This window comes from Gopherus evgoodei, chromosome 12 (genome assembly GCF_007399415.2).
Source record: "Gopherus evgoodei ecotype Sinaloan lineage chromosome 12, rGopEvg1_v1.p, whole genome shotgun sequence".
In the NCBI taxonomy this organism is placed as follows: domain Eukaryota; kingdom Metazoa; phylum Chordata; order Testudines; family Testudinidae; genus Gopherus; species Gopherus evgoodei.
The window spans coordinates 2760611-2783461 of NC_044333.1; the positions used below are offsets into that span (position 1 = coordinate 2760611).

The 22851-nt window shown below is 51.2% G+C and overlaps 1 protein-coding gene across 1 annotated transcript; it reads left to right on the forward strand.

The window, feature by feature from the left end:
* Window positions 1–13731: 13731 nt before the first annotated feature.
* On the forward strand, window positions 13732–20474 carry LOC115660541 (C-factor-like). The gene is made up of 6 exons (XM_030582041.1): window positions 13732–14012; window positions 14480–14531; window positions 16898–17085; window positions 18965–19123; window positions 19622–19741; window positions 20258–20474. Exons 1-6 carry the CDS (start codon window positions 13866–13868, stop codon window positions 20369–20371), a joined length of 780 nt encoding a protein of 259 aa, XP_030437901.1. The 5' UTR covers window positions 13732–13865; the 3' UTR covers window positions 20372–20474.
* The last annotated feature ends 2377 nt before the right edge of the window (window positions 20475–22851 follow it).

The following is a 22851-nucleotide window of genomic DNA, read 5'->3' on the forward strand; positions in this document are numbered from 1 at the left end:
AGCAGGCACCCTGCCCCGCGGTGTGCTCTGTTCTTCCCCCAGCCCCCCTTCCAAGCAGGCACCCTGCCCCGCGGTGTGCTCTGTTCTTCCCCCAGCCCCCCTTCCAAGCAGGCACCCTGCCCCGCGGTGTGCTCTGTTCTTCCCCCAGCCAGCAGTCCAAGCAGGCACCCTGCCCCGCGGTGTGCTCTGTTCTTCCCCCAGCCAGCAGTCCAAGCAGGCACTCATCCCCGCGGTGTGCTCTGTTCTTCCCCCAGCCCCCCTTCCTGTCATAACTTTATTCCCAGATCTGGACCTTAGCGTCCAAAATATGGGGGTTAGCATGAAAACCTCCAAGCTTAGTTACCAGCTTGGACCTGGTACTTCCTGCCATCACCCAAAAAATTAGAGTGTTTTGGGGCACTCTGGTCCCCCTGAAAAACCTTCCCTGGGGACCCCAAGACCCAAATCCCTTGAGTCTCACAACAAAGGGAAATAATCCTTTCTCCCTTCCCCCCTCCAGGTGCTCCTGGAGAGATACACAGACACAAGCTCTGTGAATCCAAACAGAGTGACTCCCCCTCTCTGTTCCCAGTCCTGGAACAAAAAGTACTTTCCTCTTCACCCAGAGGGAATGCAAAATCAGGCTAGCCACTTCAACACACACAGATCTCCTCTGATTTCTTCCTCCCACCAATTCCCTGGTGAGTACAGACTCAATTTCCCTGAAGTAAAGAAAAACTCCAACAGGTCTTAAAAGAAAGCTTTATATAAAAAAAGAAAGAAAAAATACAAACGGTCTCTCTGTATTAAGATGATGAATACAGGGTCAATTGCTTAAAAGAATATTGAATAAACAGCCTTATTCAAAAAGAATACAAATCAAAGCACTCCAGCACTTATATTCATGCAAATACCAAAGAAAAGAAACCATATAACTTACTATCTGATCTCTTTGTCCTTACACTTAGAAACAGAAGACTAGAAAGTAGAACTACTTCTCCAAAGCTCAGAGAAAGCAGGCAGCCAGAAAACAAAGACCCCAGACACACAATTCCCTCCACCCAAAGTTGAAAAAATCCGGTTTCCTGATTGGTCCTCTGGTCAGGTGCTCCAGGTGAAAGAGACGTTAACCCGTAGCTATCTGTTTATGACACGCCCCCCAAATTGCAGACAGTGGGGAAGCTCACTGGCGGCGATTTCCTTCTAGAACTTGAAAATAAACAGATTAATACAACACATGCACCTTTACATATACTACTAAGTATATAACTAACAGACTTTTACATTATAAGAACACTTTTTAACTACTGGATTCTGGGAAACTCTCACGGGAGAGTGCATCAGCAACTTTGTTAGAAGCTCCTGTGATGTGTTGAATTTCAAAATCAAAATCTTGGAGAGCTAAACTCCAACGAAGAAGTTTCTTGTTGTTCCCCTTGGCAGTATGAAGCCACTTTAGTGCAGCATGGTCAGTTTGTAGTTGGAACCGCCGTCCCCAAACATATGGGCGTAGCTTTTCCAGGGCGTACACAATGGCATAGCATTCCTTTTCATTGACTGACCAGTGACTTTCCCTCTCAGACAGTTTCTTGCTGAGAAACACGACAGGATGGAAGTTGTGATCTGTTGCTTCCTGCATGAGCACTGCTCCTATACCACGCTCAGATGCATCTGTGGTTATTAGGAACTGCTTGTCAAAGTCCGGGGCCCTGAGCACAGGGTCAGACATGAGCATCGCCTTAAGCTGGGTAAAGGCCTTTTGACACTCATCAGTCCACTTAACGGCATTTGGCTGGGTCTTTTTGGTCAGGTCGGTCAATGGGGCAGCGATTTGGCTGTAGTGTGGTACAAATCGCCGGTAGTATCCGGCCAAGCCTAAGAAGGATTGGACCTGTTTCTTTGACCTTGGGACAGGCCACTTTTGGATAGCATCCACCTTGGCCTGTAGGGGGTTTATGGTTCCTCGACCCACCTGGTGCCCCAGGTAAGTCACTCTGTTTTGGCCTATTTGACACTTTTTGGCCTTAACAGTTAGTCCTGCCTGCCTGATGCGCTGAAAGACCTTTTCCAGGTGTAGTAGGTGTTCGGGCCAGGAGTCTGAAAAAATGGCCACATCATTGAGGTAGGCAACTGCAAATTCTCCCAGTCCAGCTAGTAGACCATCTACCAGCCTCTGGAAGGTGGCGGGTGCATTTCGAAGGCCGAAAGGAAGGACATTGAATTCATACACCCCCGCATGGGTGACGAATGCTGACCTCTCCTTGGCAGGTTCATCTAGCGGTACTTGCCAGTACCCCTTGGTTAAGTCTATTGTAGAGATGAACTGGGCACGTCTCAACTTCTCCAATAGCTCATCGGTGCGTGGCATTGGATAGTTGTCCGGACGAGTTACAGCATTTAGCTTACGGTAGTCCACGCAAAAGCGTATTTCCCCATCTGGTTTGGGTACCAGAACCACTGGAGATGCCCATGCACTGGTAGATGAGCGGATTATACCCATCTGTAGCATGTTCTGGATCTCCCGTTCTATAGCAGCTTGGGCATGAGGAGACACCCGGTAGGGTGGGGTTCTGATTGGGTGAGCATTACCTGTATCAATGGAGTGGTATGCCCGTTCAGTCCGTCCTGGGGTGGCTGAGAACTCTTTGTCCTTACACTTAGAAACAGAAGACTAGAAAGTAGAACTACTTCTCCAAAGCTCAGAGAAAGCAGGCAGACAGAAAACAAAGACCCCAGACACACAATTCCCTCCACCCAAAGTTGAAAAAATCCGGTTTCCTGATTGGTCCTCTGGTCAGGTGCTCCAGGTGAAAGAGACGTTAACCCTTAGCTATCTGTTTATGACACTTCCAAGCAGGCACCCTGCCCCGCCGTGTGCTCTGTTCTTCCCCCAGCCAGCAGTCCAAGCAGACACCCTGCCCTGCGGTGTGCTCTGTTCTTCACCCAGCCCCCCTTCCAAGCAGGCACCCTGCCCCGCGGTGTGCTCTGTTCTTCCCCCAGCCAGCAGTCCAAGCAGGCACCCTGCCCTGCGGTGTGCTCTGTTCTTCCCCCAGCCCCCCTTCCAAGCAGGCACCCTGCCCCGCGGTGTGCTCTGTTCTTCCCCCAGGCAGCAGTCCAAGCAGGCACTCATCCCCGCGGTGTGCTCTGTTCTTCCTCCAGCCAGCAGTCCAAGCAGGCACCCTGCCCCGCGGTGTGCTCTGTTCTTCCCCCAGCCCCCCTTCCAAGCAGGCACCCTGCCCCGCGGTGTGCTCTGTTCTTCCCCCAGCCAGCAGTCCAAGCAGGCACCCTGCCCTGCGGTGTGCTCTGTTCTTCCCCCAGCCCCCCTTCCAAGCAGGCACCCTGCCCCGCGGTGTGCTCTGTTCTTCCCCCAGGCAGCAGTCCAAGCAGGCACCCTGCCCCGCGGTGTGCTCTGTTCTTCCCCCAGCCCCCCTTCCAAGCAGGCACCCTGCCCTGCGGTGTGCTCTGTTCTTCCCCCAGCCAGCAGTCCAAGCAGGCACCCTGCCCCGCGGTGTGCTCTGTTCTTCCCCCAGCCAGCAGTCCAAGCAGGCACTCATCCCCGTGGTGTGCTCTGTTCTTCCCCCAGCCAGCAGTCCAAGCAGGAACCAAGGCATCCCACTAACATGGGAGAAATTTTAGCAAAAGTACTCACCCCATTGCTCGACATGACTTAGCTTTCTTGACCTCTACAGTGTTATGTGAGGTATGTGAGAGGGATGCTACCTAAAGTTTCAAATGTCCTTCAAAATTTGATAATAAACAATGATGCCCCTGTGTATTACATGTCTCTATCTCTATTTTTTCTAGGGAACTCGAGTAATGCAGCTGTATCACCGGCCTCACGTAGATTACAGAACTTGAGGCGCAATCCTAGGAAATCAAAAGAGGAATTGATCAAGACCGTTCTGAACTACTACAACAGGGAAAGTAGGAAGACTGAGGAATGGAGAAATACTGTACATGAATGGAGGCAGAGAGAAAGCAGGAGACAGGAATTGTCTGCCAAAAAAATAGCCAGGCAGATGATGAGACTCCTGTCTCACCAAACCAAGTCTTTTGAGTCTCTTGTAGCCATGAAGACAAATATATACCATGATAGCCCACAGCCTTCCCAAAGCACTCTTCCTTGTCCCCCTGTGTATCCTCAAAACAGCTTTCTGCAGCAGCCAGTTCCTTATTATCACCAGCTGCCCCCAACACCTATAAGATCACCTACTAACCAAGATATCTATAATTCTTACCCAGTGCACTCCACCCCCATCATTCTGCAGCAAAGTAATGGTGAGTTGCATCAGACAGTGACAATTGAGTAAAATAGGACATGGTAAAACCTCTGAATGTACTGTGAGCCACCCATACCCCCTTGCATGTTTTTTACTGTATGACAAATAAAAGGTTTTGGTTTGTATTTCTTTCAATATGTTTAATTGGTGCTAGAAATGGTAAATTATACACAGCAAGGTAAAGCAAAGCACAACACATGCATCAAACATTACTGCTGGCTCTCAGCATCAAATTGCTCCCTTATAGCATCCCTAATCCTTGAAGCCCTTTCCTGGGCCTCCCTATTAGCCCTGCTCTCTGGCTGAGCAAACTCATTCTCCAAACGTCTAACCTCAGAGGTCCATTCCTCACTGAACCTTTCACCCTTCCCTTCACAAATATTATGGAGGGTGCAGCACGCGGCTATAACAGCGGTTATGCTGCTTTCCATCAAATCTAGCTTCCCATAGAGACTGCGCCAGCGAGCTTTCAAACGGCCAAAAGCATGCTCCACAGTCATTCTACACCGGCTCAACCTGTAGTTGAACCGTTCCTTGCTCCTGTCAAGCTTCCCTGTATATGGTTTCATGAGCCATGGCATTAATGGGTAAGCGGGGTCTCCCAGAATCACAATGGGCATTTCCACGTCCCCTACTGTTATCTTGTGATCTGGGAAAAAGGTCCCGGCCCTAAGCCTCCTGAACAGGGCACTGTTCCTAAATATGCGTGCATCGTGCACCTTTCCAGGCCATCCAGAGTAAATGTCAGTGAAATGCCCACGGTGATCCACAAGCACTTGCAGAACCACGGAGAAGTACCCCTTGCGATTAATATACTCTGATGCCAGGTGGGGTGGAGAGATAATAGGAATATGCGTCCCATCTACTGCCCCTCCACAGTTAGGGAACCCCATTTCTGCAAAGCCATCTAAAATGTCCTGCACATTCCCAAGAGTCACGGTTCTTCTTGTCAGTGTTCGATTAAAGGCCCTGCAAACTTGCATCAGCACCATTCCAACGGTGGACTTTCCCACTCCGAACTGGTTCGCCACCGATCGGAAACAGTCTGGAGTTGCCAGCTTCAGATTGCAATAGCCACCCGCTTCTCCACAGAAAGGGCATCTCTAAATCTCGTGTTCATGCGCCGCAGGTTGGGGGCGAGATCATCACAAAGTGCCATGAAAGTGGCTTTCCTCATACGAAAGTTCTGCAGCCACTGCTCGTCATCCCATGATTGCAGGACGATGTGATCCCACCACTCAGTGCTGGTTTCCCGAGCCCAAACGCGCCGGTCCACGGAGCAGAGCACGTCTGTTACTGCCACTAGCAATGTACTGTCTGCACATTGATGCGATTCACTATCATCGTCTGACTCCTCAATGTCACTCTCACTCACATTTAGCAGCTGAAGGAATAGCTCCACAGCCAGGCGAGATGTGCTGGCAATAGTCATTAGTAAGGTATTCGGTAGCTGAGGATCCATTCTTGAAAGATAATGCAGAAAAAGCGCTGTAGAGTCACAATGCTGCCACAGTGCTCCGCATGTGTACCAAAGCAACGCTGGCCGTTGGAACAGGAACAGGAAGCAGAAAGACAATCACACTTCCTTCCCCTTCCCACAAGCCCCAGCGCCACTGTGGGACGAGGTGCTCTGTGGGATAGCCGCCCACAATGCATCACTCCCAACAGCGCTGCAGTGTGGCCACATCTAACAGCACTTGCAGCGCTGCTAGCTGTAAGTGTGGACACTCTGCAGCGCTGGCCCTATACAGCAGTACTAATACAGCTGTAACAACCAGCGCTGCAAAATTTTAGATGTAGACATGGCCTGAGACCTCAGCTGACATCACTGAGAGCTGGTGGAACCTCAAGAGACCAACTCACAGAGGTCACAGTGGCAGGTGGCAGCAGAAGGTGACTGCGGAGGGGCATTGGCAACAGAACGATGGAGTGAACAGTGGTACAATGAACAACAGTGGAGAGAGCGAGGCGTAAACAGCTGGAGAAAAGAACAAGGTGCCTTCTTGCCCCCCACCTGGGAGGTGAACTCACATGAAAGCACCTCTGACATCTGAGTCTCCGCTGACCAAGGACAACAGCTGTGAATGGGGTGCGGTGGAGGGAGAAGGGAGCGGCACGTTAAATGAACATTTGTTTATTGGACTATATTTTAGTGACTTTGCTCCAGAATGCTCGATTTGTAACTGGGAATGGAAACTTATATAGTAGGCCAAGATTTTTAAAAGACATTATTTGCTAAGGTTGTTGTCCCACATCATTGCTATCTTGAGAGGTCATTATGTTGGGGAGTTTCTGTATTAAACATTTTTATTATTATAATTATTTTTTTACATAAGACGGCTATACTGTGTCATATCAAAGGTCCATCTAGCCCAGTATCCTGTCTTCTGACAGTGGCCAATGCCAGGTGCCCCAGAGGGAATGAACAGAACAGGTAATCATCAAGTGATCCATCCCGTCGCCCATTCCCAGCTTCTGGCAAAGAGGCTAGGAACGCTCTGAGCACGGTGTTGCATCCCTCCACATCCTGGCTAATAACCACTGATGGACCTAACTTCTATGAACTTATCTAGTTCTTTTTTTAATCCTGTTATAGTTTTGGCCTTCACAGGGTCTCCTGGCAATGAGTTCCCTGGGTTGACTTATGTTGTGTGAAGAAGTACTTCCTTTTGTTTTGTTTTCTTAAAACCTGCTGCCTATTCATTGGGTGACTGCTAGTTCTTGTGTTATGTGAAGGAGTAAATAACACTTATTTACTTTCTCCACACCAGTCAAGCTTTTATAGACCTCTGTCATAGCCCCCCTTAGTTGTCTCTTTTCCAAGCTGAAAAGTCCCCGTCTTATTAATCTCTCCTCCTGTTTCAGACCCCTAATCATTTTAGTTGCCCATCTCTGTACCTTTTCCAACTCCAATATATCTTTTTTTTTTTTTTTTGCAATGGAGTGACCAGATCTGCACCAGTATTCAAGATATGGTGTACCATGGATTGGTACAATGACTCTCTGATATTTTCTGTCTCGTTACCTATCCCTTTCCTAATGGTTCTTAACACTCTGTTTGCTTTTTGACTGCCATTGCACACTGAGTGGATGTTGTCAGAGAACTAGCCACAATGACTCCAAGATCTCTTTCTTGAGTGGTAACAGCTAATTTAGATCCCATCATTTTCTATGTATAGTTGAGATTATGTTTTCCAAAGAGCATTACTTTGCATTTATCAGCACTGAATTTCATCTGCCATTTTGTTGCTCAGTCACCCAGTTTGGTGAGAAACCTTTGTAACCCTTCACAGTCAGCTTTGGACTTAACTATCTTGAATTGTTTTGTATCATCTGCACCTCACTGTTTACCCATTTTTCTAGATCATTTATGAATATATTGAACTGTACCGGCCCCTCAGGGACACCACTATTTATCTCTCTCCAACTGAAAACTGATCATTTATTCCTACCCTTTGTTTTCCCATCTTTTAACCAGTTACTGATTCATGAGAGGACCTATCCTCAGAGAGCTAAAAAGGACCCTGAAAGGTCATTGAGTCCAGCCCCCTCCTTTCACTAGCAGGACCGAGTACTGATTTTGCCCCAGATCCCTAAGTGGCCCCCTCAAGGATTGAACTCACAACCCTGGGTTTAGCAAGCCAATGCTCAAACCACTGAGCTATCCCTTCTCCCAGTCCCTCTTATCCCATGATGACTTACTTTTCAAAAGTCAATTTAAATATTTTTTTAATCATATTTGTTTTAGAAATCTAGAACTGTTATGTGTTTTGGTGTAATTTGCATTATCCCTATGTTAAATTTGTATTATCCTAACAAAACATTTAATTTATTCATATCTCTTTTATATGTTGCAGGTCAAAGTGAAAATGAAAAGACAAAAATCAATGCAATAATTTTTCCACTCAAAGGCCTCAAAAAACAACCAAGGTGAAGAACACACCAAGAACCAAAAATATATCAATGTGACATCTGAAGGGTCAAGTGATGTATCTACATCTGACCATCGCAAAGCACAAACACAGCTATCTACTGAAGAAACAGAGTCTCCAAACCCTAACATCCCCATAAGCAGCCCAGACTCTACACTCAGTGCAAATATTGCATTGGGTGAGAACAAAAGGGAGCCTTCAGCTGCTGATATTGGAGAGAGAGAAGCTGTTTTTTCTTATCAAATTGGGCCAAAGTCCTCACGGAGTGCTGGCTACCTGGAGAACTTGTGCGTGCAAAGCTCAGCTACTTGTGTGCATGAGCAAACAGGAGCAGCTCAGTTCAAGAAGCCCTTGCCCCGCTTCCCCCATCACTCACAAATTGCCATCTGGGCCAGTTTCCAAGACAAATTGCCAGTGATAAGGAAGCAGTTTGAACAAAGAATGGCATCTCTCCAGCTGCTGGAAAAGCAAAACATCTCTGATATGGAAAAAGAATGGCATATATTCAATGGCAGGAGCTAGAAGTTAAGGCAAAAGTGGACAGACTTAAGCTCGAGCTCAAAAGAATAAAGGAACAACAGGAATCGTATCATCCTGAAAAGACAGCTCCTCTCAATGACAAAGATGGGGCTAGAATCTGTCCAGTTTGGAACAGTGTTGGTTTGTTGTTTGACTCTAAGCAGTTGTCTGTGTGTAACCAAATTTACCTCATCACTGCCACCTTTTATGTAAATGCTTTTACTGTGAGCTCAGGTGAAGGTAACCCCATAACTTGTGCAAAGAAGGTAAAAATCAATGGGAAAAGCTGTTTAGGGCAAATTACAGCTGCTAACATCACACTTGTTAAAGCGGATCTTGTCAAAGAGGAGGATTGTTCACCAGATAAGAGTGAATACTGTAATCCTCTATGAGTTTACTGTACGGGTATTCTACACTACGAAATTAGGTTGATTTTATAGAAGTTGATTTTTAGAAATTGATTTTATACAGTCGATTGCATACGTCCACACTAAGCGCATTAAGTTGGTGGAGTGCGTCCTCACTTCCGTGGCTAGTATCAACTTACAGAGAGGTGCACTGTGAGTAGCTGTCCCACAGTTCCTGCAGTCTCTGCTGCCCTTTGAAATTCTGAGTTATGCTCCCAATGTCTGAGGGGGCAAAAACTGTAGTGAGTGGTTTCGGGTACATGTCGTCAGTCACCCCTCCCTCTGTGAAAGCAATGGCAGACAATTGTTTCACGCCTTTTTTCCTGGGTAACCCATGCAGACGCCGTAGCACGGCAAGCACAGAGACCGCTCAATGCACCGTCACCACTGCTGTTGCACGCTGGAGGCTTCTGGCTCAGGCTGCTCTTCCGGAGAGCAGAACTGCATGGTTGCACCTACCCCAGCCTGTCCCTTGCACCCATGGCTCATGAAGCCTTGACAGAAGTAAGGAGAAGTACAACTATAGGCTGAGCAAGTGCAGCATGGTGGTAGAATGTGCCTTTGGATGTTTAAGAGCTCGAAGGCGGTGTTGGGCAGACCTCAGCGCAACCAACATTCCCATTGTTATTGCTGCTTGCTGTGAGCTCCATAATTTCTGTGAGAGTAAGGGGGAGACGTTTATGGCAGGGTGAGAGGTTGAGGCAAAGCACCTGGCATCTGATTTTGAGCTGCCAGACACCAAGGCAATTAGAAGAATACAGCAAGGTGTGCTGTGCATCAGAGAGGCTTTGAAAACCAGTTTCATGACTGGCCAGGTTTCAGTGTGACAGTTGCCTGTGTTTCTCCTTGATGCAAACCTGCCCCTTTGTTCATTATAATTCCCTGTAAGCCAACCACCCTCACCCCTTCGAAATAAAGTAACTATTGTTTTGATACCATGCATTCTTTCTTTATTAATTAAAAAAAATATGAGATAACGGGCAAGGTAGCATGGGTGGGGTGGGGGAGAAGGGAAGGACAAGACCACATTGCTTATTTTAGCCAAACTAAAAAATCAAACTGCTTGAATGACAGCCTTCTGTTGCTTGGCCAGCCTCTAGAGTGGAGTAATTGGTGCCCGGAGCTTCCCGCCCAGTGTTCTTGGGCATCTGGGCGAGGCGGCTATGGAACATAGGGAGGAGGGTAGGCAGTTATACAGTGGATGCAGCAGCAATCTATGCTCTTGTTGGCTTTCCTGCAGCTCCAACAGACGCTTCATCATGTCCATTTGCTCCCCCATTAGCCTCAGCATCGCGTCCTGCTTCCGCTCTTCACTCTCACTTAATTCTTTCCTAGCCTCTGCCACTCAATGGCTCCATGCATTAAGCTGTGCCCTATCAATGCAGGAGGACTGCATGAGCTCGGAAAACATGTCATTGTGACAGGGCCGCCCAGAGGATTCAGGAGGTGTGACGAACTAGGAATGTTCTTAATGTTTTCTCTGAATACTGTGTTGGTGCCTCAGTGTCCCCATGGCAGTTCTTAAGTATCTGGCAGAGCAAAGGGCCAGTGCACCTAAATGCCTGGCACTCTGTCTCCTAGCAACTGATGGCCTGGGCCCCTCCTCTGCAAAGGTGCCAGCTGAAGGTGTTGGAGACAAAGAGATCAGGTGACCTCCTGGCCCGGGAAAGGAACTGAGCAGAGGAGGAGGGGCTGAAGGGGATTGTTAGTCTGGAGCTGGCTGGGGACGAGGAGTGAAGTGCAGACCTGGGGGTCTGGCTCACTGCCCCCCAGAATGGACCCGGCCTAGGGCTCCGGTTCGCTGTATCTACAAGCTCTATTTTAGAGACTGATCCTGTCATCGAATAAACCTCTGTTTTACTGGCTGGCTGAGAGTCATGGCTGATTGAGAAGTGGGGGTGCAGGACCCTGTGGCTTCCCCAGGACCTCGCTGGGGCGGGCTCGCTGTGGGAAGCGCATGGAGGGGCAGAGCATGCTGAATGCTCCAAGGAGAGACCCAGGAGGTGAAGCCGTGTGAGCTTCTTGCCCTGAACAAGTCTGCTCCAAGCGAGAGGAGGCTCCCCAAAGTCCTGCCTTGCTTGGTGGGGAGCAGTTCCAGAGCATCGCCCGGTGACTCCGTGACAGGAGGCCTGGGGTCTTTGGAGGCGGGGGGCCCCCACTTCGGTGGTAATTCTACGGCGGGGGGTCCATCCACTCCGGGACCGGCCGCCTAAGTGCCCTGAAGACCTGTGGCGGGGACCCCTGCTGCCGAATTACCGCTGACGACCCAGCACTTCAGCTGCGGGTTCTGCTTCGGTGGTAATTCTGTGTCGGAGAGTTCTTCCACCGTGGGGCAGAAGGACCCCCCCACTGCCGAAGACCCGGAGCGGAAGAAGCTCCGGGGGCCCGGGCCGCATGAGAGTTTTCCAGAGACTCCGGAGCGAGTGAAGGACCCCGCTCCAGGGACCCCACAAAACTCTCATGGGGGCTCCTGTGGGGCCCGAGGCCTGGGGAAAATTGCCCCACTTGCCCCCTTCCTGGGCGGCCCTGCATTGCGAGAGCATTTTTTTTGCCTTCTAATCTGTGATAACCTCAGGAACAGAGATGATAGGGGGAGCGTAGAAACATTCTACACACTATGATTCTGGGGGGACTGCATGGTCACCTCTGCAACTGAGTGCTGCTGAGCTCACCACGCTGACCAAACGGGAAATGAAATTCAAAAGTTCCTGGGGCTTTTCCTGTGTACCTGACTAGTGCATCGGAGTTCAAAGTGCTGTCCAGAGTGGTCACAACGGAGCACTGTGGGATAGCTCCTGGAGGCCAATACCATTGATTTGCATCTGCACTACCCCAAATTCAACCCAACAAGGTCGATTTTAGTGCTACTCCCCTTGTCGGGGAGAGGCACAGAAGTCGATTTTAAGAGCCCTTTAGGTTGACGGAATGGGGTTGGTTGTGTGGTTGTCATTTTTAAATTGACCTAACGGGGCTAAATTCGACCTAAGCCAGTTGCGTAAATCAGGGCTAAGTGTGCCTTTAGGCAGAATCCATCGTGACTGGAATGGTGCTAAACATGGAGTTATAGCTGGTGTAAGGAAGCTATTGCCTAAGGATCTTTTGATTGGGGATGATATTGAAGCTTTGTTCAGTCAGGCTGATGTCATAAATCAGTCACAGAAAAAAAATAACCCTAAACCTGTGTCTACAGGGGCAAGAACTTGCCTCTGGAGCGTTTCACCAAATGTTTGTCACAGGAAGATGGCTTTTTATGTGTGCAAAGAAACAGTGCATATGCGGGAGAAATTGCTGAGTGTCTGATATCTCAGAAGTGAATCTGGCATTAGATAAGTCTCGGGGAAATGTTTCTCTAGAGCAAATTAAAGTTGGTGATCAGGTTAAAGCCCTGACTGAGGGAGGAAGGGGACAGTCTTGGTGAGTGTTGGATTGTTGGCTAGTAAAGCTTGGGAAAATATGCTTAACCAATGGAAAAGTGATTTGCTTAAAGAAGCTCAGTATAATGTGGAGAATAGCAGTTTATTTGTTGGGAGTGGAAACTTGCCTGTTATATTACTTATACCAGAGGTGGCAAACTACAGTCAGCAGGCCGCAGCTGGCCCGCGGGACCCTCCTGCCTGGCCTCTGAGCTCCTGGCCCAGGAGGCTGCCCCTAGCCCCTCCCCACTGTGCCCCTTCCCCCACAGCCTCAGATCACTGCACCAGCGCTGCAATACTCTGGGTGGCGGGATTGCGAGCTCTTGCCAGGCAGAGCAGCAGCCGAGCCGCAGCTTGACCCGGTTCTCTGTGCAGAGTGGTAGCATGGCTGGCTCCAGACGGGTGGCGCAGCAACAGAGCCGCGGCCTGACCTGGTGCTCTGTGCAGTATGGTGACGTCGCTGGCTCCAGCCGGGCGGCACAGCTGCAGAGTCCTTAGATACAAGGAACCTTAGATACAAGGTTCTTAGATACAAGGAGTCCTTAGATACAAGGAACCACTTCCAGTGTTTTCCAGTGTTTACTGGCTAATCACCAATTTCAATTCTTTTGTGTTGAGGTGCTCACAGGTTAAAGCCTAAAATCAGAAGTCTGGTACCATGCACATGGGTATAGTTAAAGTTTCATAATGTTGATGCACTAACTGTGGACAATGTAAAATTGAGACCCTAACCTATGTGGAGTGTGCTGCACAGCCTAGGCTTTTCCCCCAGTCTTCATAGGACAATAAAATGTAGGGGTCTTGCCCTGCAGTACCTTATAACAGATCATTTCTCTGTAAAACTACATCCCACAGCCCCTGAAAGCCATTAGTAGGTGCCATGCGGCTCAACCAAGTCAGGGGAGTGGAGAATGAGTTTCACCATGTTGAATATTAACCTGCCCAAGCTCTTATTACTTCTGTGAGACATTGCAAACCCTGCTCAGTGTAAAGGTCACCCCGTGAAAATGCACGAGTCCATCCGATCCCTAAAGCTTCCGATCAGCCTCTCCCCCAACCCCGCCATCTCCTTTTCTGAACTTCACAGCTCCTCCCTTCTGGGGAGCTCCTCCAATCCATGGTGACTCCCACACCTCTGCAGGGGAAGCCTCTGCTCAGCTTCCAGCGATTTTACTCTGCGCGGGGCAGGTTCCAGGCCTTTGTGTGGAATCAGGGAGCTGGCACCCAGGAGTCAGACGCTGTGTAACCCCAGGTGCAGGGGACGTGGGGGCCAGAACTAGCCCAGCTCTCGCTGAGCACAGGCCCTGCCAGCTGGGGCACAAGCAGCCGAGGACCATGGCTGGCTTTAATGTCCGCAGCGTTCTGGTGACTGGGGCCAATCGGGGAATCGGCCTGGAACTCGTCAAGCAGTTTCTGGAGAAATCAAACCCACCCGAGTGGGTCTTTGCGACCTGCCGGGACCCGGAGGGAGAGCGAGCGCAGGTGAGAACAGGGAGAGGTGAGAGGGAGTTAGATGTAGCTGGGGTGGGGGAATCTAAGTGAGGGGCCTCCAGTACTTGGAGCCAAAAGCAACAGGCCCGAGCAGGAGGGGATTTCAGCCCCTGCTCCAGGCTGACGCTCCCTGGCGCATAAAGCTGGGAACGAGTTCTGCACGGGACACATGCAAAGCTAGCACAGCCCATTGAGGGAGCGGGTGGAGAGCACAGGTACCTGTCTCCTAAAGGGAATAGGGAAACGTGTCCCTGGCTTGACCGCACTGAGCTAAATGATGCCGGTTTAGACATTCTGCTGCAGACCCCGAAAGCCAGGGCTGAACCCTGCGCATGGGAGCTTTGCAGGCAGATATTGACTTGGTCCGGGGTAGCAGCAGGGAGCTGGACTCTGCCCGTCCTGACCTTCCCTGCAGGCTGGAGGCTCTGTCAATAATTGTTGACTTTATTCTCTTCCAGCAATTGAAGAACTTGGCTTCCAGGCATCCAAACTTGGCCATCGTTGCGCTAGGTGGGTGCCCTGCCCTGGGCCCGGAGCTGAGGCTCCCTTGCTCTGGGTCCCTTTGGTCCCTGTTCCCCGTCCCCCTGTCTCCGTGTGCCTGTTCCTTGCCTGGTTGGGAGCCACTGTTAGAGTTATTCCTGCCTAGGTGTTAGTGAAGGGGAGGGTGCCTAGCAGTCACCCTTCTCAGCAGAGCATCTCCCACGTCTCCTACGTCCCACTCAGGCTCTCTGGGCTTGGTCAGGAGGAGGCCCAGGATGTTCCTGGTATTTGCAGATTGTCCTGCGTGCCAGACTGGCAGGGAAGGGATGATTTTGATTGAGACAGGGGCTGCCTATGCCATGTATGAGCCTGGCTGTTTGGGTGTGAACAGGCCTCGCTCTCTTCGAGACAAATTTGCTTTCATAAACTCATAGAATTAAAGAATATCAGGGTTGGAAGAGGCCTCAGGAGGTCATCTAGTCCAACCCCTTGCTCAAAGCAGACCAGTTCCTAACAAAATCATCCCAGCCAGGGCTTTCTCAAGCTGGGTCTTAAAAACCTCTAAGGAAGAAGATCCCACCACCTCCCTAGGTAACCCATTCCAGTGCTTCACCCCCCTCCTAGAGAAATAGTATTGACTAGTATCCAACCTAAACCTCCCTCACTGCAGCTTGAGACCATTGCTCCTTGTTCTGTCATCGGCTACCACTGAGAACAGTCTAGATCCATCCTCTTTGGAACCCTCCTTCAGGTAGTTGAAGCTTTGGAATTAAGGAGTCAGTTTCATGAACAGGGAACCAATCCCAGCCTAGGGATCCTGCTAGGGCCAGATTAACAAACTAGGCCAATAGCCAGGGCCCAAATTCATGGGGGAGCAGCCCTGGCTCAGGCAGTAGCCATAAAGTGGCTGGTCTGGTCGTGCCTTTGATCTGCTGGGACCAGCTGCTTATCCTGCTGATGTTTGGAGTGCTGCTCACATGACTGAGGTTAGGGGGAGCAGGGCCAAATCTGAGTGAGTGGCACAGTGACTTCACACATAGGGTCACACCAGTGCTCAGGGTGAACATCATAGATTATTAGTGCTGGAAGGGACCTCAGGAGATCATCCAGTCCAACCTGCTGCTCAAAGCAGGACCAACCCCCAAATGGTTCCCTCAAGGCTTGAGCTCAAAACCCTGGATTTAGTAGGCCAATGCTCAAACCACTGAGCTATCCATCCCATCCTTCGGTGATAAACCCCCTGAAGTAGGGTTAACAACCCTTCAGGACTGTCCTGGATTCTCCAGGATTTAAAAATTATGTTTAATTAATTATTGTCATATGATGAAACCTCCAGGAATACCTCACACCAAACTTGGCAACCCTCCCTTGAAGGGGCCCAGCCTATCACCTCTCATGTGACCCCCTCTGCCCAGCCCCCCAGTGACACCCACTCTCAGACCCCTCACCTAATCCCCACCTTTCAACGACCCTCCCCCCCCAGGATCCACCCTGTCAGCCCTCATGTGCCCCTCACGTGATGCCAGGGTCCCATCTCTCACTGACATCCCCGCGGGGGCCCAGCCTCCCATGTGAACCCCTACCTGCAGTGACAGTCCCACGGGGACCCAGCCTATCGCCCCCAGGCTCATCCCCCCTTTCCCGCAGCCCACATGCCGCTGAGACCCGCTCGTCCGCTCCGTCCCGAGCCCCTCCTGGCTTGTCCGATGTTTTCGGTGACGTATCAAAATGACTATCAAGCTCTTTTGTTGAACCAGCTTTTTCAGTAACCCGAAAATGCTGCTGATGGTTCTGATTTAAAAAAATGCTGCAAACACTTTTTAATAGGAAAAATCGGCATGTTTCAAATGCTGCCACACAACTGTGCCATCGGGGCGCTCTCCCCTGAAGGGTGTTCTCATAGGATGATGAAAGTTGGGTGAGGGTGAGCCTGCCAGAGCTCTGATGGCAGATTTCCAACCCTGCTCACCCCTGGGAAGATCCTGTTGGTCCAACACGCCCTTCCCCCACCCCATTACCACTCTCACTGCCACACTGCTTTCCACTCGCCCAGCTAACTCCTGGTCCCCCCGATTTGACTCTCTGGCTTTGATGCCATCCGTCCTGCCCTTGCCATGGCACGACCCAGTTCTGGCTAGCTGTGTTTATGAGCTCCCGAGTCGTTAGCATGGCTCTGTAGAGTAGCCGGGGCTTCGGGTCTCCGGGAGAGGGGTTAGCGACAGGGTGGAGGAACCACACCTCTGAACTAGGGTGACCAGATTCCCGATTTTATAGGGACAGTCCCGATTTATGGGTCTTTTTCTTATATGGTCTCCTATTATCCCCTGCCCCCTGTCCTGATTTTTACATTTGCTGTCTGCTCACCCTACTCTGAACCCCCTGCTCTGTCTCTATAGAAGCTACTGACCCAGCCAGCATCAAGGCGGCAGCAACCAGAGTTGAGGAGCATCTGAAGAGCTCGGGGCTGAATCTGTTGATAAACAATGCTGGGATAATGAGGCTGAGCACACTAGAGTCTGAAACACCGGAGGACATGTCCCTGGTGTACGCAACCAACGTGACAGGGCCCCTGCTGGTGAGCCAGGTAAGGGCCCCGACAAAGGGCAGGTCGTCGGCTGCACTGGGGTTTGACTTTGCATAGGCCAGAACTTCTCCCTTCCCCCAGGGCTCTGCTTCCTGGATCAATGAGCCAACCTGGTGTGTGTGTGTGTGTGTGTTTGGGGGCTGGGGTGTGGCGTTCATCACAGTGTAAGTGTCAGGTGCATTATGAGACTGTAATCACCCGAGAAATGGACTCAGAGGCCCTAACGCTGCCCTGGTGGGGTCTGAGCCAAGAGTTCAGCTCCTGCAGGAGAGGCCATCTCCTGAGAGCGGGGATGGGCAAACCTTTTTGGCCCAAGGGCCACATCGGGGTTGCGAAAGTTTATGGAGGGCCGGGTAGGGAAAGCTGTGCCATTGCTGGACTGGCCTGCTCTATTTCTGTGCATCAGGGATGGGTTTTTCAAAGGTGGTTAAGGGAGTTGGGCACACAAATCACATTGACAGTGAATGAGAGTTGGGTACCTAAATCCCAACCTTATGCTGTGATAAGTTGTCGCTGAAGTGTGTGTTTGCATCTAGGTACGAGGTACTTTCCTCTCCCCCAGCAGCCCAGCCTTCTGCAGGGACAGGTATTGGACAAGGCAGTTACTGATGAGGCTGTCTTAGCTCTGATCATAGGTGCTCTGTTTTATACTGAATACGCCCACAAGTTTTTGCTGCTCCTCTTATACTGAGTGTAGGATTTGAAGAAGCCAATTGTATTGACCTAACCGGGCTCTTAATACCTCCGCGCTAAAACTCCCAATGACTTGGATGGAAGATGAGTTAGCAGGGGCGCCTCCAGGCACCAGCACACCAAGCGTGTGCCTGGGGTGGCAAGCCACGGAGGCGCTCTGCTCTTCGGCGGCATGCCTGTAGAGAGTCCGCTGGTCCCACGGATTCGGCGGACCTCCTGCAGGCGTGCCGCCAAATCCACGGGACCCAGAACCTCTCTGCTGTGCTTAGGGTGGCAAAATACCTAGAGTTGCCCCCGTGAGTTAGGCCAAAGCTGCTGGTATTTGACTATCCCACCCGATTTCTGCAGCGTGCTGTAAGTACAGCTCAGCATATTAGAGAGGAAATACTTCCATGTCAGTGAGTTGAGGCCTCTGTCCAGCACAGATCTAGAGCAGGGGCTCTCAAACGTTTGTACTGGTGACCCCTTCACACTGCAAGTCTCTGGGTGTGACCCCCACTTGTACATTAAAAACACTTTTTATATATTTAACACCATTATAGATGCTGGATGTAAAGTGGGGTTTCGGGTGGAGGCCTACGAAACCCCATGTAGTAACCTCATGACCCCTTTGAGTGTCCTGACCCCGAATTTGAGAACCCCGGATCTAGAGGGTGTGTACAATCCCACAAGATACTCTGTGCAGGGCTCTAAGGTGGGGAAACAACATATGATCGGCTGTATCTACACTAGAAACATGACAGCAGTGGCAAAAGAGTTCTTCTGTTGCTGTAATAAATCTACTGCTCTGACAGGTTGTTGCTCGGGCAACTGCAGAATTTTTCCATTGACCTCACACTATCTCCACTGGGGCTTAGGTTGTCTCTCAGGGGTGCAGCCCTTTTCACCCACTTTCTATTGTAAACACTGGCCTGGTACCGGGCTGACCCGTTCATTGCCAGCGAGGGCAGAATGGGATTACCCAACTCCTAGAAATCAGCCTTTAAAACAGGACTGAGCCTGAACAAGTTGGAGGGCAGGGGGAGAGCATGGCCCAGGAGCAGCAGGCCCAGGGGGCCAGCCTGTGACACCTCTGGGCAACAGCTTGACCCACTTCAATTCAAATCAGAGTCCGCTGGTGAAGAGAGGAATGTGGGTCCTTTCTCCTAAGCTGACCCGGGGGTGCTCTTTTCTCCCCATTGCCCAGGCGTTCCTGCCCTTGCTGAAGAAGGCTGCCCAGGGGAGCCCCCAACCAGGGCTGAGCTGCAGCAAGGCGGCCATTGTCAACATGTCCAGTGAGTGCGGCTCCATCGCAAATCTCATTGCCTTGGAGTTGGTGCAAGTTGTCTCTTATCGGTGCAGCAAGGTAGGGGGTGTGCCCCGTGGGGCACCAATTCACGCTCGGTCCGTGTTGCGCTACAGCAAAGGGAAAAGAAAAATCTTTCTTGCCTAGGGTGACCAGATGTCCCAATTTTATAGGGACAATCCCGATTTTTTGGTCTTTTTCACATTTGCTGTCTGGTCACCCTATCCTTGCCCCGTGGTTTATCCCCCAGATTTGACCTGCCAGGCCAGCATTCAGGCCAATCTCACTCTGCTGCCTCTTGTGGGAAGCACGGCCTCCGGGTCACATGATGCTTGGTCACCTGACCCCAGAGCCCAAGCCTTGGAACAGGACTCTGGGTCCTGCACGTGGGCCCATTGCAGTGAGAGGTGGTGACTCAGTAACATGCTGATCATCCCCAAGGAGAGAATCACACACTGCAGCTTGCATCAGCTGTCCCCCTTGCTCACCTTTCTCCTGGAGGTGGGTCCCTGCTCTCCTCACATGCTGCTGTCTCTGCTCATGGTGTCTCGCCCACAGGCTTCTCTGAACATGCTCACCAAGTGCCAATCCTTGGGGTATGAAGGAGACGGGATCCTGAGCATCGCTGTCCATCCTGGCTGGGTGCAGACTGACATGGGAAGCACAGGTTCCCACCAGGTAGGTGCTGAGTGGGAGAGGCCAGTCGTAGCCAAATGTCAGTGGCAGAAGTTCATCGTAGGGGGAATGGTTACACTGGAGCCTGTTCCCTTATCACCCCCGCCCCATATTGATGACACCTCTCAGGGGCTCACATCCCAGCAAGGCGGTCGTCACGACCCAGCTCCCTGAGGATTCAGTGCTGTGTCCTGGGTGTTGCTTCCCAGGGCTGCTGGTCCCATGGTTCCTTCATAGCTCAGCATTGCACAACAAACCCTGCCGAGCTGCCTTGGGGAGCTGGAGGGGCAGGAGCTGGTCATCTGTCTCCATTGGGGCTTAGGTTGTCTCTCAGGGGTGCAGCCCTTTTCACACATTTTCTATTGTAAACATTGGCCTGGGACCTGCTTCCCCCATTCACTGCCAGCGAAGGCAGAATGGGATTACTGAGATCCTTTCCCAGATCCTGGCCCGGCCCCTGGTGTCCTGGGCCAGCCCCAGGGCAGGCTTCTCCCCCTCACTCTCCTTTGCCTCCTGCAGGCTCCACTGACGGTGGACGTGAGTGTCCAAGGGATCCTGAACGTGCTTCCAACACTCTCCAAGAAGGACAACGGGGCCTTTGTGAACTGGGAAGGGAAAGTTCTTCCCTGGTGAGACGTCCCCTGGCCACGTGAGAGGAGCCCTGGGTCAGGTCATTCCAGTGACCGTGCCGTCAGCCGTTCCTGTGTCCTCAATAAACCCACGTTCTAATGCAACAGCCCTGCCGTTGATTGGATTTGTACCATTTAGCCAGCCTGAAAGCTGGGCAAGCGCTACCCCCCTATGCCCAGCAGAGCGGAAAGACTGGACTCCCAACGCCGGGGCTGTGCCAGGGCCAGGGCCATGGCGAGTGAGATCAGGGCAGCTCAGCACCCAGAGGGCAGCAGAGCCAGGTGGTTAGGAAGCTGGTTTCAAACTTCCTGCTGAAAGAGTCTGCGAGACAAAGCGGGCTGCAGGGAGCCAGTGAATGGCTGATGAGGGCCTAGAAACGCCTCCAGAGAGCAAACTGAGATGGCAGCTGCTGCAGGGGAACCGGGGCAGCCCTAAGCATATGGAGAGCAGAGCCCGGGCTCAGTACTACAGCAGTGCCAGGAGGCTGGAGTGAGAGCGGGAGCTACGGGCAAGGCTGGTCTGGCTCTCTGGAGACCTGCCGATGAAGGAGGGGCTGGCAAGGCTGGGAGACCCATTCTCTGTCCAGTGCAGCTCGGCTCCTGACCGGCAGTCTGTGGGGTTAGAGCCGTTCTCTGCCTGGCTACAGCTGGCTGCCCAGGACATAGGAGCAATAATCGAGCACCTCTCCCCTGTAACGTCTCTGCCTAGCGCCTCTCCCCTGACACCAGGTGGAGCATCCATGCCAGGCAGCTCCTCAACCTCCCCACCTTGGTGCAGCCCCTCTGGCTTCTGGGCTGGGAACTACACACTGACACTGTTCTCCAAAGAACACGGCATATTCTCCCCTGCCCTTTCTCAGCCACACACACAAAGGACACAGGGCCGGGCTGGACCAGGCCAGCTTCCTGCACCACATGCAGCTTCGTCCACATGATTAGTGAGGTGGGGGTGAAGCTCCAGTAGCCGTTAGCCAATCTCCAAAGACAAGGTGCTGCACGTACCAGGGGCCTGACTTGGAACAATACAAAGCTGCCAGCACAGCCGTGGTCGTACGGAACGGCACAGCCCTTGACAGCAGCCACGCTGGAGCCACATATGGAGCTATGCATTACCCATGTACGCACACGGGAGGGAGGAAGCGCCATGGGCCGGGCCAGGGCTGACAGGAGAGAGCTGCAGGGCGAGAGGGCTCATGCTGGCAGGGCTCTCTGCACAGACGGTTCAAATGAGCTGCTCTGCAGGACCTGTTTTACTCTGATTCTGGGGCCAGCTGAGAGCGTGGGGATGCCAGTGCCCAAGCGAACGAGTCACTGGCCCCCAGCAGCTGATCAGGACAATGTTCTGCTGCTCAGTTTGGGCTGATAGGAAGCTGGGACCCTGCCCTGCTGCGGGGCGCTCTGGCAGGTGGTGTCACAGCGAGGGGCTCGTGTCTCCAGCCAGGGCCGGGGGTCACTCCAGTTTCCCCGTGCAGTTGAGTTTAGCTCTCAGGTGTGGTGGGGACCTGTACCTGTCAGTGGGTTGGGTTAGCCTCTCAGGCCAGCAGGCTGGGGAGGGGGTGCCGGAGCCTCCTCCTGTGAGGCAGAGGGAGTTGGAGCTGCCTGGCTGAATACAGAGGATTTCTCCAGCACCTTGGGCCGAGCGATTCCTGAACCCCACACCAGGAACTATGTCAAGGTATATTTCCCCAACCTGAACGTTAGAGTCCAAAAGTTGGGGTACCAGCATGAATTCCTCTAAGCTTAATTACCAGCTTAGATCTGATAAGCTGCCACCAATCAGGAATTCCAGTGCCTGATACACTCTGGTCCCCCCCAAAACCTTACCTGGGGACCCCGAAGACCCAGATCCCCTGGATCTTAACACAAGGAAAGTAAGCGCCTTTCCTCACCGTTGCCTTTCCCAGCTTTCCCCTCCCTGGGTTACCCTGGAAAATTACTGGGATTCAAACTCCTTGAATCACAACACAGAGAAATTACGTCTCCTGGAGAGATAGACAGATTCAAGCTCCGTGAATCTAAACCAAAGGGATTCCACCCTTTTCCCTCCCTTCTCCTTCCCTGTTTAGTACAGACTCAGTTCCCTTGAGCCTCAACTAGGGGGAAAAATCAGACAGGTCTTAAAAGCAAAACTTTAAAAAAAAAGAAAGAAAGAAGGAAAAGGTGTCTCTGTCCTTTAGATGGTAAAAGTTACAGGGTCTGTCAGCTTATAGAAACTGGAGAAAAAGTCTCCTCCAACAGAAATACAATTTAAAATACTTTCAGCCAAATACACATTAAAACTCTACCAGCCAGGTACACATTTAATTTCTACCAGCCAGATACACATTTGCAAATAAAGAAAAACGATCAAAAAGACTAAACCGCCTTTCTACCTTTGTACTTACTAAATTTGAACAGAAGATTAGAGAGCCTGTAGGTACGTGTGGTTACTCTCAGAACCCAGAGAGAACAAAGCCAAACCCAAAAAACACAAACAAAGGCTTC

Bases quoted from the DNA above. Each gene is read 5' to 3' on its own strand.
- LOC115660541 (XM_030582041.1), top strand. From the start codon at position 13,866: ATGGCTGGCTTTAATGTCCGCAGCGTTCTGGTGACTGGGGCCAATCGG. The intron at 14,532-16,897 runs GTGGGTGCCCTG...CTGTCTCTATAG, and splicing joins CTTGGCCATCGTTGCGCTAG to AAGCTACTGACCCAGCCAGC. The intron at 19,124-19,621 runs GTAGGGGGTGTG...TCTCGCCCACAG, and splicing joins TCTCTTATCGGTGCAGCAAG to GCTTCTCTGAACATGCTCAC.